At 50.7% G+C, this 15816-nt stretch overlaps 1 protein-coding gene across 1 annotated transcript in view; it reads left to right on the forward strand.

Moving 5' to 3' along the window:
* The first annotated feature begins 7734 nt into the window (after window positions 1–7734).
* Window positions 7735–15816, forward strand: part of ZC3H3 (zinc finger CCCH-type containing 3) — a 149682-nt gene continuing 141600 nt past the window's right edge. Inside the window, exons 1-3 of the mRNA XM_054057547.1 lie at window positions 7735–7856; window positions 10331–11684; window positions 12786–12967. Of these exons, the coding sequence (XP_053913522.1) occupies window positions 7811–7856; window positions 10331–11684; window positions 12786–12967 (1582 nt within the window). The 5' untranslated portion in view covers window positions 7735–7810. The remainder of the gene's footprint in view (window positions 7857–10330; window positions 11685–12785; window positions 12968–15816) is intronic.

The raw sequence follows: 15816 nt of genomic DNA on the forward strand, positions 1-15816 counted from the left end.
GGTTGCCCAGAGAAGTCATGGACGCCCCATCCCTGGTGGTGTTCAAGGCCAGGCTGGATAAGGCTTGGAGCAACCTGATCTGGTTGAAGATGTCCCAACCCATAGCCGCAGGGTTGGACTGGATAGGCTTTAAGATCCCTTCCAATTCAAACCATTCTATGATTTTATGACATCTGGTGGGGTTGGGCATTCGGAGAGCAGCTTTGTGCCATCTGGTAGTGGCTCAGCAAAGGTTGGGGCATTCAGACTTTTTTTTGGAGCATTCAGGACCTACACTAGGCATCCTGGCTGATTGGAGAGCATGCAGAGGTCTCCATCTTTGCATTGGCTGACTACAAAACTTCTTCTTCCCACAGAATGAGGGGACATGTGGGGTGAAAATGGGATCCTGAAGGGTATTTTTTTCTTTCTCCATGAATTAACTTCTGTTTTTCTCCTTCTCTGTAACAGAACGAGCTTTTGTTGAAGGCCGTAGGCTGCTGAGATCCTGGCTTCTTGTCTTTATGGTTTCCATCTCCAGGCAAATCTCGTTTCGGGGACTCCGAAACGCGATTTTAGGAACTGAACATCCTGACCACAGCCACGCTGCGGTGGCCTGAGGATCAGAATAGAAGATTGTGTTTACATAGGGGATTTAACAGCCTAGGGTTGGCTTCTGATGTCCATCCAAAGCACGTGGGTGGAGAAGGAATGCTCTGTTTTCAGGCTGCAATGGAGTCACTGGTTTAATTTTAGCTTCTCTGAAGCAAAGCTGCAAGCAAGTCATCACAGAAGCAAAGAACCCTATGGAGACTGCAGGGGGTAGAGGAGCTGGAACCTCCCTGCTTGCCCACACATGGCCTCCAGGGATGTGGCACTGCCCCAAAGTGGTGATGCTGAGCACCCAAAATCCATATGTCCTTCTTAAAGACCTCGGTGTGACTCATCCGTGAAGGTCAGAGGAGGTGTTGGGATGTCATGGAGCTCCCAGTGGTGATGCTGGGAGGGCAAAGCTGTGCTGAAGCAGGAGTCATGAATGCACTGGCGGTTCTTCATTTTGCAAGAGCAAAGCTCCATCAAGAGATGCCAATAACACCCCACCAAAACATGGAGGAGCTTCAGCAGGTGCAATTGATGGGTATTGCAGGAAAAAATGATCCCAAGAGGAAAACAGAAGAAGATAAAAAAAACAGAACCTAAACTTCAGCCATGACCAAAAGTTAATATGCGTTCTTGAGGGCATTGCTCAGTCACTAACTTGTAACTAGATGATTGTAGAATCATGGAATGGTTTGGGGTGGAAGGGACTTTAAAGCCCATCCAGTTCCAACCCCCTGCCATGAGCAGGGACAACCTCCCACTGGATACTGTTGCTCAAAGCCCCATCCAATCCAGCCCTGAACACCTCCAGGGATGGGACATCCACAGCTTCCCTGGGCAACCTGGGCCAGGGCCTCACCACCCTCACCATGAAAAATTTGTTCCTAATGTCTAGTCTAAATCTTCTCCTCTCCAATTTAAAGTCATTCCTCCTCATCCTATCACTCCATGCCGTTGGAAAAAATCCTTCCCCAGCTTTCCTTGAGCCCCTTCAGGTACTGGAAGGCCACTCTAACATGTCCCCAGAGCCTTCTCTTCTCCAGGCTGAACAACCCCAACTCTCTCTGCCTGTCCTCATAGTAGAGGTGCTCCAGCCCTCAGATTTTTAAGGTCCCTTTCAACCCAAAGCATTCTAAGATTCTATGAGCTCAGTCTTTATTGAGAACAGGTTTCTTTCACTCTTTTTGGTGGAGTTGTGAAACTCCCGAAACCTTATTGTGCTGGAAGGATTTGCCAATGTTTTTAGCCATGAACCCTGGAGCTTAAGGTCGTGCAACACGGGGATGTCGTAACAGCAGCTGGTGTTGCAACTACACTTGACCAGGATAAGCGCAGACTCCTGGCTGAGCAGGCTCTCCAGTAGAGCTCCACCATGCAATCATAGAATCATAGAATGGTTTGAGTTGGAAGGGACCTTAAAGCCCATCCAGTTCCTCACCCCCTGCCATGGGCAGGGACATCTCCCACTGGATCAGGTTGCTCAAAGCCTCATCCAACCCGGCCTTGAACACCTCCAGGGATGGGGCAGCCACAACCATCCTGGGCAATCTGGGCCAGCTCCTCATCACCTTAATTGTTAAGAATTTCTTCCTAATATCCCATCTAAATCTTCCCCTTTCCAACTTAAAGCCATTCACCCTCATCCCATTGCTCCATGCCCTTGGAAAAAGTCCCTCTCCAGCTTTCCTGGAGCCCCTTGAGGTACTGGAAGCTGATATGAAGTGTTCCCAGAGCCTTCTCTTCTCTAGGCTGAACAATTGCAACTCTCTCAGCCTGTCCTCATAGCAGAAGGGCTCCAGCCCTCAGATCATCTTTGTGGCGCCCTCTGGACCTGTTCCAACAGTTCCATCTCCTTCTTGTGTTGGGGATTCCGGAACTGGACACAATACTCCAGGTGAGGTCTCACCAGAATGGAGCAGAGGGGCAGAATCCCCTCCCTGGATGCAGCCCAGGACACAGTTGGCCTTCTGGGCTGTGAGTACACATTACCAGCTCCTGTCAAGCTTCTCATCAATCCGGACCCCTAAGTTCAACTCAGGGCTCTAATGCCCATCAGTGATGCAACCTGAATGAGCAAGCCATAATGCCATTGGCCTTCTTGTGTAGATGGTGTAGCTGCTCCTGGTGCTTGGAAAGGTTTACAGTTCATGGTCAGTCCTTGCTGCCTCCATGCAAGCTCAAACCATCTAGATTTCAGCAGGTGAAGATGAAGGACATAAAAGAGGCTTTGCTCTCTCCCCACTTTTAATCTAGGCACATTGGTACTGTGGTCATGGTTGGACTTGATAATCTTAGAGGTCTTTTCCAACCTTATTGATTTTATGATTCTGTCCCGGAAAATAATTGTCCCAACTGGAATGACAGTGATAGAGGAGCATGCACATCATCACTTGGATTTCTCCCCTTCCCTAAACACATGGATTTAGGTCTGCACACAGCTCGTGCCCCAGAGCGAGACTGCAGGCAAGAAAGAGACCCAAAAAATAGACATCACAGCAGAAAACAAGTGCCTACTTGATAAATGACAATAGCTTTTCCTTTAGGATTCTGCAGCAGTTTCTTTTCCTCTTACTGACATTTTCCATCGAACCCAGGAGACATCTCCTTCCCTTGAGCCCTCGCTCCTGAGTCTTGCTATTATCAGCAAAAAAATTAGATTCTACAGTTTGTTGGCCCTTGGGAAGCACTCCTTCCACTGCCCCCCCAAGTTAAAATAGCAAGAACTTTTTGGAGGAGAAGTAAGTTTCTTGAGTGTTTCATAGCTGAGCGTGTTCATGGGTTGCTGTACAAGCAGAGCAGCAGCACAAAGAGCCGGAGATGACATTAGGAAGGGCTGAGACTGATCCACTGATGCTCAAAATGGGTTAAAACCAGAAGTAGGACACAAAAAAGACACAAAATAAAACCTGGAGGGTGAGCTTGGGAGGAAATATTGCACAGCTGCTTGACCATGAGCAAGGTGATTTGGGTTTGGGTTGAGAGGGACCTTTACAGGTCATCCAGTCCAACCCTACATCTGGATGTTGTCATCCCACCAAAGCTCTCCTTATGGGAAGCATCAGGAGGGATCCCAAGTGGCCCGAGACCCTCCAGCACTGCCTTGCCCCATACTTTGCTTTTTCTAGTTACTGATTTTGGTGTAGATTGGCAAATCAGTGCCCACTGCTTTTAGCTCATTCTTTTCCAATGTTAGGTTTTGTGGGAGTGGTTGATCCATGGTTTCTCTATGTTAAAAATAAGCTTTTTCTCTGTGTGTGCTGAATTAATATTAAATCAAAGCAGCTTGTTGTAGCTTGTTTATGCAAGGCACTTACATCCTTGTGCCAGCACAAGGGAGGGAATGAGCAGCTGGGAGCGGAGGAGGCTTCTTTTGGCAGAAGTGCCAATTGCTACCAGTTTAAAGCAGTTACAAAACTCTCGGTGGGGTTTCAGGACTGATTGAAGCTGATCTGAGTCTGCATGTCCAGCCTGGTCTTATAAGTGCAGGGCTTTGCAACAGGAGAGGCTGCACAGCAAGGTTTGCAGTCTTAGAGTTTCAGAGGAGGGTCCTAAGGGGCAGGCTCCCCGACTGCATTGAGAGAAGCCCTGAAGAGAAGTTCTTGGGGATACTAGTGAATGAGAACCTCAACATGAGCTGAACCTCAACGTGAGCTTGCAGCCCAGAAAGCCAAGTGTATTGTGGGCTGCATCCAAGGAAGCATGGCCAGCAGGGCGAGGGAGAGGATTCTGCCTCTCTACTCTGCTCTCATGAGACCTCATCTGGAGCCCTACATGCAGTTCTGGAAGGACATAAAGCTGTTGGAGCAAGTCCAGAGGAGGCCACAAAGTTGATCTGAGGGCTGGAGCACCTTGTATACGAGGACAGGCTGAGAGAGTGAGGGTTGCTCAGCCTGGAGAAGGCTCCAGGGAGACTTTCTATCAGCCTTCCCGTGTTTAAAAGGGGCTCCAGGAAAGCTGGGGAGGGGCTCTTGATCAGGGATTGCAGGGACAGGATGAGGGGGAATGGTTTTCAGCTGAAAGAGGGGAGATTTAGATTAGAATCAGGAAGGAATTCTTCCCTGTGATGGTGATGAGGCACAGGAATAGATTGCCCAAAGAAGTGGCTGTCCCATCCCCCGAGGTGTTCAAAGCCAGGTTGAATGAGGCTTTTAGCAGCTTGATCCAGTGGGAGGTGTCTGCCCATGGCAGGGGGGGTGGAACTGAATGGGCTTTAAGGTCCCTTCCAACCTAAACCATTCCATGCTTCTATGACTGCTTTGTGTTTTAAACCCTCTGCTACCATCCTCATGGAGTGCTTTATGCCTACAAGCTGGCTCTTCCTCATGTCCCACTGTGTAATTGCTTTAATGTGCTGCTAAAACAGATGTAAATAATTTACTAAATCTACCTTTCCGAGCACGCAAATCATGGGATTGGCCTGGGGACATTATTAGATCAGGGCTGGGACAGGAAGCAAGGTGTCCCAAGGGACACCTTCTGTTCGAAACCATTTGAGGTTGAGGATCATGATGTTCCCATCACACGAGTTTTTAGAAGGAAACCGCACTGTGCTCGTACTTGTCTCAGCTTTTTATCCCCCGAAATTGTTTACAAAAGAGTTTTACTCCTGAGTTTTGTCTCCTTTGCAGACACGAGGTTCTGTTATGACTTTGTTTAAAGTCAGGGGGATCCTTCCCTTAGGAAAGAATGAAATTATGAAGGAAACAAATTCCTTAAGGAGAACATCCATGTAAATCACATTCTTCTCTGGTGATGCTGTCGTGGATACACTTTGTGGATGCCTGACATTCTGGATGGGACATGTTCTCAGGGGTTACAGTTTAGGTTAAAGAAGCCTTTTTTTAGGGGATGAGGACTGGGATCAGACCTAAACAACATACCTTCTCCTAGATTTGTCCCTGGTTTCTAGGAGGAATCATGAAACTGGGAGGAACATGAACTGTCGTGAGATTGCGTCACAGAACGCGACTTGTAGAGCCACTCACCCTTTTTCTTGCTTAATTAGATGGTGCAAGTTCCCAAGCTCAGATGATGTCTCAAAATTATGCCAACTGCAGCAGCTGTTTGGCTCTTGCTATTGCCAAAGCCTTGCTGACACATCAATAACCTTAAATGAGGAACCCAACTCACTCGTTCTTGCAGAAAGCTGGAAACATCTAAAGTTTTCTCCACTAGCACAATTGAATCTCAGGAAAAGGTTCTTCATGCAGAGGATGGTGGAGAACTGGAACAGCTCATCAGAGAAGCAGAAGTGGCTGAATATATTCCAGAAGCATTTGGACAGGACCTTCAAGATGCATGGTGTGAATGTTGGAGTTGTCCTGTACTGGGAGAGGAGTTGGACTTGGTTACATTTGTGGCTCCCTTCTAACTCAGGACATTCTATGATTCTATGACCATTGCAGCTCAGCTTTGGAGTCGTTCCCCTGAAAAACATTTTAAACAAAAAAAGTATGAGAAATAAGGACTCACAAGGCTGATGGGTGGAGTCAGTGTTCTAGCTGGAGATGTTTCACCACACGCTGGAGGTGTTCAAGACCAGTTTGGATGAGGCTATAAGCAACCTGATCCAGTGGAATGTGTCCATGCCCATGGTAGTGGGGGTGAACGTAGGTGAGTTTTAAGGTCTCTTCCAACCAAACCATTCTTGTGATTTTATGAGGTGGTCCTATGGGGCCACCAGGACATCCTCCTCCTCATGTCTGCAGGTGAAGATGGCAGGAAGGATCTGCAGAGGGATCTGGGCAGGCTGCAGGCATGGGCCAAGGCCAGCAGAATAGTGTTCAACGAGACTCTGTGTTGGGTCCTGCATTTTGGCCACAACAACCCCATGCTCCAGCCTTGGGGAAGAGCAGCTGAAAAGGAGGAGGAGAAGGACCTGGGGGTGTTGGTTGACAGCAGCTGAACATGAGCCATCAATGGCCCAGGTGGCCAAGAAGGCCAATGGCATCTTGTCTTGGATCAGAAACAGCATGGCCAACAGGACCAGAGCAGGGATTGTGCCTCTGGACTCAGCACTGGTGAGGACACACCTTGAATTCTGGGTTCACTTTTGGGGCCCTCAGGCAAAGAAAGACATTGAGGGGCAGGAGCGCATCCACAGAAGGGGAACGGAGGTGGGGAAGGGTCTGGAGCAGAAGGGTTCTGGGAGTGGCTGAGGGATCTGGGGCTGTTTAGCCTGGAGAAAAGGAGGGCGAGGAGAGACCTCATCACTCTCCACTGCTTCCAGAAAGGAGGTTGTAGCAAGGCAGGTGTCAGGCTCTGCTTCCAAGGAACAAGTTGTGGAATGAGGAGATGGCCTCAAGTTGTGCCAGGGAAGGTTTAAAGTGGACATCAGGAAATATTTCTTCACCAAAGGGGTTTCCAAGCCCTGGAAGAGGCTGCCCAGGGAAGTGGTGGAGTCAAGTATTTGAAAGCCATGAGGATGTGGTACTTAGTGACGTGGTTTATTGGTGGACATGGCAGTGTGAGGTTTTTGGTTGGACTTGACAATCTTAAAGGTCTGTAAGACTGGGCAGGGGACAGGGGATGGGGACAACCAGACCAGGCTGAACATGGGACAGGGGATGGGGACAGCTGGGCTGGGCTGAGGACAAGGAACTTCCTGGTCAGCTCAGGATGAGGATAGGCACAGGCGGACCAGGCTGGGATGGGGACAAGGGACTGCCTGGATACGTAGGATGGGGACACAGACAATGGAACAAGGTTGGGCTGGGGACAACAGACAGCCTGGATACCCAGGATGGAGAACAGGGACAGCCAGACCCATCTAGGATAGGGACAAAGGACAGCCTGGACAGCTGAGAATGGAGACAGGCATGGCCGGAACAGGCTGGTGTGGGGACAAGGGACTGCCTGGATACCCAAGATGGGGACAACTGGACTGGGATAGGGACAAGAGACTGCCTGGACAGCCCAGGATGGGGACAGAGGGTGGGGACAATGTGTGTAGCCACGCTCAGGCTTCGCAGCACCGTACAGGCCGTAGCCATTCTCGTTGCCAGGCAACGGCCTCCGCCGTGGCACGCGTCACGTGACCTAGAGGGGCAGCGAATGGCAGGGGTAATGTGACCGGCCGTCAGGCGTCACGTGACGTGGGGGTTTGGCGTTCCGTGACGCACACGCAGTGGGCAGGTGGCAGGTATCACGTGGCGGGCGCGCGGTGGTGACGTAAGGGCGGCGCCGCTAAGGGAGGGGGAAGGGAGGGCCCGTGCGGGCAGCGGCTACGGGAATGGAAGAGAGGGAGCGGCTGTGGCGGGAGATCCAGCTGCTGCAGGGTATGGGAGGGACTCTTGGTGAGGGAGGAGTGGGTTGTGAGGGGGATCTGGGTAGTGGTGGGGGTTGATATGGGGATTTAGGGGCTTTGAGGGGGTTTTGAAGGAATCCTGAGGGAGGCGGGTTTTGAGGAGGACCTGGGGGGAGGGGCGAGTTTTGAGGGAGATCGGGAGGTCTGGGGGGGAGCAGTGGGTTTTAAGGGGACCCTAGAGGGGAGGGGTGGGTTTTGATGGGGATGTGGTGGTCTGGGGGTTGGGAGAGGGGATAGGTGGGAGGAGTACTGGGGGGAGAAGGAAGTTTGAGAGGGTTGTGAGGAGACCCTGGGCTGTATTATAAGATACCTCGTGTTCTGGGCTGCATCAAAAGCAGCGTGGCCAGCAGGTCGAGGGAGGGGATTCTACTCTGTTCCTTTCTTGTGAGACCTAAGCTAGAGTGTTGTGTCCAATTTTGGAATCCTCAACATAAGAAGGAGATGTTGGAACGACTCCAGAGGAGGCTACAAAGGTGATCAGAGGGCTGGAGCACCTCCCATCCGAGGACAGGCTGAGAGAGTTGGGCTTGTTCAGCCTGGAGAAGAGAAGGCTCCGAGGAGATCTTATACTGACCTTCCAGTACCTGAAAGGAGCTACAAGAGGGACTGTTCATAAAGGCTTGTGGTGATAGGACAAGGGGGAATGGGTATAAGCTGGTGAGCGGCAGAGACATTAGGAAGAATCTCTTCACCATGAGAGTGGTGAGACACTGGAACAGGTTGCCCAGGGAGGTTGTGGCTGCCTCATCCCTGGAGGTGTTCAAGGCCAGGTTGGATGGGGCGTTGGACAGCCTGATGTAGTGGGATGTCCCTGCCCATGGCAGGGGGATTGGAACTAGATGATCTTTTAAGGTCCCTTCCAACCCTTACTATACTGTGATACTGTGGTTCTGTGATCTTAGGTGGAGGAGTGATTTTGGAGAGGACATAAGAGGGAGGGGCAGAATGTGAGGGGGATGGGGGGGGGAGGGGTGGGTTTTATGGGGAATCCGGGGGTCCGGAGGAGGGGGCAGGAGTGGGCTGGAGGGGATTTTGAGGGGACCCTGAGAAGGGGGGAGTGGGTTCTGAGGAGGTCATAGGGGTGGAGAGGGGTTGTGAAGGAGATCTGGGGCTGGAGAGGGGGTTTGGAGGAGGATCTGGGAGGTTTGAGGTGGGTTTGAGAGAACCCTGAGCGGGAGGGGTGGGTTTTAAAGAGGATCTGGGGGTGGAGGAGGGCTTGTGAGGAAGATCTGAGGGTGGAGGAGGGTTTTGAGGAGGATTTTAAGGAGGATCTGGGGATGGAGGGGAGTTTTAGGGGGGATTTGGGGGTCCTGATGGGAGAGACAGGGTTTGGGGGGGACCTTGGGAGGGTGGCACGTTTTGAGAGGTGCCCAAGCAGGGAGGGAGGCTTGGAGGGCTTTAAGAGTCCCCATGATTGCTGGTCTTTTGGGGATCACTGTGGGGGCTTGGGCGTCACTGTGGAGTTTTGGAGGACCCTATGACAGGACGGGTTTGGGTGTCCCCATGGTGGTTTGAAAACCACCATGGCTGGGTGTATTGAACGTCCCAATGGCAGGGAGAGTTTGGAGTTCCCATGGTGCAGGGGATTGGGAATCCCTGTGTTGGGGGGGTTTGGAGGTCCCTATGGCGGTTTGGGGGTCACTGTGGCCAAGGGGGTTTGCAGTTTCCCATGGTGGTGGGGTTTGGGGATCAACATGTGGGTTTGAGGATCCCCATGTTGGTGGGGTTTGGGGATCACCCATGGGGCTGAGGGTGGTGAGGCCCTGGCCCAGATTGCCTGGAGAAGTGGTGGCTGCCCCGTCCCTGGAGGTGTTCAAGACTAGGTTAGATGGGGTTTTGAGCAACCTGATCCAGTGGGAGGTGTCCCTGCCTGTGGAAGAGGGGGTTGAAACTGGGTGGGCTTTGAGGTCCCTTCCAACCCAAACCATTCCAAACCATACCATGATCCTTTGCCCAAGGAACAAGTGATAGAAGAAGAGGAGATGGCCTCAAGTTGTGCCATAAGAGCTTCAGGTCATATGTTAGAGAGAATTTTGTTACCAAAAGGGTTGTGAAGCACTGGAAGAGGCTGCCCAGGGCAGTGGTGGAGTCTCCATCCCTTGAGGTGTTAAAAAACTATGCAGACGTGGCTCTTTAGGGCATGGTTTAGTCGGCATAGTGGTGTTGATGGTTGGACTGGATGATTGTAGAAGTCTTTTTCACCCTTAGTGATTCCATGAGTCTATGTGGGTGAGGCTGTGGCTCAGGCTTGTGTTGAGCTGTCCTGCAAAACCCTTTTGGTTCCTGCCTTTTTGAGGGACAGAACATGTTTTAAGCTTCTCCTTCCAGCCCATGTTGTCTGAAATGTGGCCTGTGTAACCCTGCATGGAGCAATCATCCTTATTGCAGCATGAGGAACGCTCTCGTGAGACCAGTGATTAACCAATGCTGTTGTCTTCTCCTCAGGTCTCATAAACAACCATAAAAACACGCATGGAAACGCGCCACGGCCGCTGCCATCCGTGCCACAGAGATGGAACAACCCCCGCCAGGCTGCCTTCAGTGGGAGGGGAGCCTTTTCAACCAGGTACCCCCAGCAGGCTCCCAGGGATTTCCAGCTCCACCATGGTCATTCCTGGAGGAAGAAATACTCCCTCGTCAACCGGCTGCCGGGAGCAGCGTTTCATGTTGGAAGGGGTGGAAGCACCAGCACATCTCAGGCTTTTGAAAGCCATGGGGACAACCAAGCACTTGAGCCGCCGGATTCCTCCCCAGAGAGGCACGTGGACTTAACCACGGATGGAAACATTGTGGTGGGGATCCAGCTGCCCGAGCGGGCTGGTGCATTTGTAGACACTGAAGGTTTTGATGACAGGGGCTCTTATTGTGAGTTTTCTGGGCTGCAAGCGATGGACACTGCTCCAGATGATAGTAAAAACGTGCCGAGAAGACCCTCTCTCTCAGTTTCCTTTAGTTCCTCTCACCGTTTTGTGAGTTCAGCGTACGTTAATGTGTCGGATACGCCTCGAACGGTGCGTCTGGCTGGGAGCTCTGTTGCCTTTGCTGGAAACACCGGTGAAAGTGCCATGATGGTGAAATCAGAGCCACAGGAGCCTTTGGATCATGAGCCAGCTTGGCATTTGGTGCAGATTAAGGCAGAGCCGGCAGCTCCGGGGCTGCCTGGTTGTGAGCAAATCAGGGATGTAGTCAGAGAGCCGAAGCTCTTTGGAAGTGGTGATATGAGCTCTAGACCTTCTCAGGCCACGACTTTGGTGGCGGAGATCTCTCCAATAAAGAGCAGGTTTTCCATAGTCCCCAAAGCTGCTGGTGTCCAAAGAGCTTCCTCAACACCGCTCTCCAGCAAAACTCCCAAGTTCAGGAAAACCAATTACACGTGGGTTGCAAATCCTGCTAAGTGCTCTCGTGCCATGAAGAGATGGACCAGCCCTCGAGCTTCTGAAGGCGTTAAGAAGGTCGCTGGTGGAGAGGACAGAGGGGCTAAACTATCACCGAAAGTGGATTTGGGAACAAAGCTGAAGAAATCAGGGTTGCAATCCAAACCAGGTGTTTCTCCCAGCAAATATAAGTGGAAAGCCTCCAGCCTGCAGACCTCACCTTCCACTTCCAAATCGACGTTCAGGTGGCGATCTGAGGATCAGAAGAAGCCTCTGGTCCCTAACCTGCCCCGAGCTGGTGCCTCACTGCCTCTGAGTGCTGCACCTGTTGCTGTCGGTGGGATGAAGTCCTTTGGTGATGCCACATTCTCTGGTTATAAAGTAAAGAGTCGGACAAAAATCATCAAGAGGAAAGGAACCTCAGGGTGAGTTGCTGGTTGTTGTTGGAGTGGTGGTGTTGAGGTGCTCGTATTTCATAGAATTGTGGAATGGTTTGGGTTGGAATAGACCCATCCAGTTCCAACCCCAACACCTTACATTGGATCAGGTTGCTCAAAGCCTCATCCAGACTGGCCTTCAACACCTCCAAGGATGGGGCAGCCATGACTTCTCTGGGCTTTACGAAACACAGTCTGTACTAGCGTGGAACGGGAAAAGAGCTGCCCAGGCTGAATCTATTCTGAGACACGTTCATGGAACCGTGGAATGATTTGAGTTGGAAGCGACCTTTAAGCCTATCCAGTTCCACCCCCTCTGCCATAGACAGGGACACCTCCCACTGGATCAGGTTGCTTAAGGCCCCATCCAGCCTAGACTTGAACACCTCCAGGGATGGGGCCGCTACAGCTTCTCTGCGCTACCTGTGCCAGTGCCTCTCCACTCTCACAGGGAAGAATTTTTGCCTAAGATCTCATCTAAATCTGCACTCTTTCAGCTTAAAATGCAAAGAAAGGCTGAGAGATTTAGGGTTGTTCAGTCTGGAGAAGAGAAGGTGCTGGGGATACCTTAGAGCTGCTTTCCGGTACCTGAAGGGGCTCCAGGAGAGCTGGGGAGTGACTTCTTTCATGGGCATGGGATGAGGGGGGATGGCTTTAAATTGAGAGAGAAAAGATTTAGATGAGACATTAGGAAGAAATTCTTCATGCTGAAAGGCTTTAGATGAGATGTTGCGAAGAAATCCTTCACAATAAGTGTGGTGAGGCAGTGACACAGGTTGCCCCAGGAAGTTGTGGATGCCCTGTTTCTGGAGATTGTTAAAGTCCAGGTTGGATGGGGCCTTGAGAAACCTACTCCAGTGGGAGGTGTCCCTGCCCATGGCAGAAGGGTTGGAACTGGATGATCTTTAAGATCTCTTCCAACCCAAGCCATTCTATTATTTACTTGCAGTTCTCTCTTTAGTTCTTATCTTGAGTAGGGGAGCAATGTGGAGCTTGGTGACCCAGCTCCTCAGCTCTGAGTGAGGAGACCAAGTGCATTTTGTTTCCTTCCCTACTATTTTTTAACCGTGTGGTGGTGTGTCTTCTCAGTTCCCCAACAGAGAAGAAGAACAGCTCCTCATCCACCACACCCCTGAAAAGCCACTTCCAGCTCAGGAAGAAAAACTCCTCGCGGGGGAAACCTTCTGCAACACCGAAACGTTCTTCTCCCAAGGGCCTGGTGCAGATCAGCAAGCACAGGCTCTGCAGGCTGCCGGTCTCCACCAAGGAAGGTAGGAATGGACCTCCCAAGGGGTAATGGTGCTTGCTAGCTACGTTCTGGTGAAGCGCTTTCGAGGGGAGGCTCTTGGATTTGTATTCCAAGTCCTCCACGAGGTGTATCTGCTCTTGTTGGTCTTGGAGCAAACACCGGGGAGCAAATGCTTGGCTGGCTGTTGTCTTCTGCTTTACTCTAGAGCTGTCTTGTACTTTGGCTTCTCCAGACGAGGTGATTTTTAAAGCTGCTTCTTGCTTTTAACATGGTTTTGTTGGACATGGAGGCGTCCAGCAGGAAGATGCTCAAGGAAGGAAGAGGATGGCAGAGGCAGTGGTAGATCAGGCTAATCTCTCTCTTATCACCATGAAAGAGCTTGTGTGTGTCATGAAATGCTCCTCTAGCAATGACAGACCTACCGAAAGCACCTCTATCCCAGTGGCTCGCCTGTGGCCCTCTGGGTTTTGTACGTAATTTGCCTAAAATGGCAATAATTAGAGGAAATTTGGGTCTGTTGTGGTTGGGAAGAGGTAGTTTAGTGTCCTCCTGGTTTGGGTTGTTGCTTTTTGGAGTAGAAATCAGCTTCATGGGACCTGGGGAGGTGCATCTACATGTGCATGAAGTGGTCTTGAGGTGTTTCTGCCTCAAAGCCTGGCTCTGCTTTTGAGTGACGATGTCATCAGGGCTGAGTGGCTTCACCTCACTGAGATTCAGGTCTCTTAAACGTCTCTGAAGGCTGTTCTTGAAGGCTGTTCTGCTGGTGGTCCTGCACCATGCTGGTCTGCAGGGTGGCTGTTGACACTGCCATGGGCATCGCTTGAGTCAGGAGAACCATTAGGGCCACAGCGTAGCAGTGATCAGCCACCAAAAGTAAAACTATTGGACCTCTGTTTTCCAGAAGACACTTCTGTCGCTTCCTGTTCTTCACTTCAACTTCTGAGTTTCCATGCGTGATTGTGGTTGTGTTCTGCTCTGCATTGCTATGTTTTGGTGGATGAAAAGACAAGACTGGAAGCTTGCGGTTCAGGAAATAGGAAAGCTGTTTGTGGAAGGAGAAGGAGAAAATGTTTTCTCTTCTTGTTTGTGTTTGAGGAGAGATTTAGGAGGAGAATTTTGGATTTGGTGCGTTAGGAGGTGGGCAGTGACTCACGGGAGAGGCATGGGTGGGAAGAAGGTGTCCCACTGGACTTGGCGCTGATAGGGCCACAACTTGAATCCTATATTCACTTTTGGGCTCCTCACTCCAAGAAGCACATTGAGGGGCTGGAGCATGTCCCGAGAAGGGCAACGGAGTTCGTGAAGTGTCTGGAGCACAGAGGTTATGGGACTGGCTGAGGGACCTGGAGTTGTTTGGCTCAGAGAAGAGGAGGCTGAGGGGAGACGTCATTGCTCTCTACAACTCCTTGAAACGGAGTTGTAGCAACGTGGGTGTTGGTCTCTTCTCCCAAGGAACAAATGATAGGACGAGAGGAAATGGCTTCAAGTTGCGCCAGGGGAGATTCACATTAGATATTGGGAAAAATTTCTTTACTGGAAGAGCAGTGAAGCATTGGAAAAGGCTCCCCAGTGCTGTGGTGGAGTCCCCATTCCTGGAAGGGTTCAGAAAACGTGTAGACGTGGCAGTTCAGGACATGGTTTAGTAGGTATGGTGGTGCTGGGCCGACGGTTGGAATGGATGAGCTTAGAGATCTCTTCAAACCTTAATGATTCCACGATTCTATGTGTATTTGTGCAGGTGTGGTGAAGGTCCAATGTCTAGGCAGTTGACTGACTTTTGGGGCTGATTCTTGCTCTGTTTAAGGATGTCAGGAAACGCTTTCGTGTAAGGTGACACTGTTAGATGTCATCATGCAGTGCTTGAAGGCAGCACATATCCTTGGAGGTCTCTGTCATGTGGCGGTTGCTCTTAAGTTCAAAGAGAGGAGATTGAGATGAGATCTTAGGAAGAAATTTTTCTGTGTGAGGGTGGTGAGGCCCTGGCCCTGGTTGCCCAGATTATTGATGGCTTCCTCATCTCTGGAGGTGTTCAAGACCAGATTGGACCTGGGGTTGTTTAGCCTGCAGAAAAGGAGGCTGAGGGAAGACCTTATCACTGTCTACAAGTCCCTGAAAGGAGGTTGTGGTGAGGTTCTCCCAAGTAACAAGTGATGGGACCGGAGGAAATGGCCTCAAGTTACACCAGGGGAGGTTCAGATCAGACATCAGGAACAATTTCTTCACCGAAAAGGTTATTGGTCACTGGCAGAGGCTGCCTGGGGTGGTGGGGGAGTCCACCACCCCTGGAGGGATTTAAAAGCTAGGTAGACGAGGTGCTCAGGGATGGTTTAGTGGTGGACAGATACAGTTGGACTCGATCTTAAAGATCTTTTCCAAGCAAGCAATTCTGAAATTTTCAAGGCACCATCCCAAGATCTGGTGAGGGAGCCTGGGCACTGAAAGGGCTTGGAGCAGCTCAGACATCATATTTGGTGGCCCTAAATGTCTAATTATCTAAACAGTGGTTAGATCTAAACAGTCTTCTGGCTTCATGACTGTCCTAAAGTGAGCGAGGAGTAGGTGAAGGCTTGTGGGTTCAATTCCTGACTCTTGGATAATCAGAGAGGTTTGGGCAAGGTTAGTTTTATTTGCATCACCATCCCTGGAGGTGTTTAAAAACCAAGCAGATGAGATGCTCAGGGATCTAGTTTAGTGGTGAGCAGGTACGATTGGATTCAATGATCTCAAAGACCTTTTCCAGCCAAGTGATTCTAGAATTTCTGTTTCTCCCCGCTTGTGCTAAGTGAGGGGTTAATCAGGTGGTGGAGTTTAAAGTCTTGGGTCTTCTGGCAAGACAAGTGCAAGGGGAGTCAACGTGGTTCCTGGGCGCCT

Source organism: Cuculus canorus, chromosome 2, assembly GCF_017976375.1.
Source record: "Cuculus canorus isolate bCucCan1 chromosome 2, bCucCan1.pri, whole genome shotgun sequence".
Classification (NCBI taxonomy): Eukaryota; Metazoa; Chordata; class Aves; order Cuculiformes; family Cuculidae; genus Cuculus; species Cuculus canorus.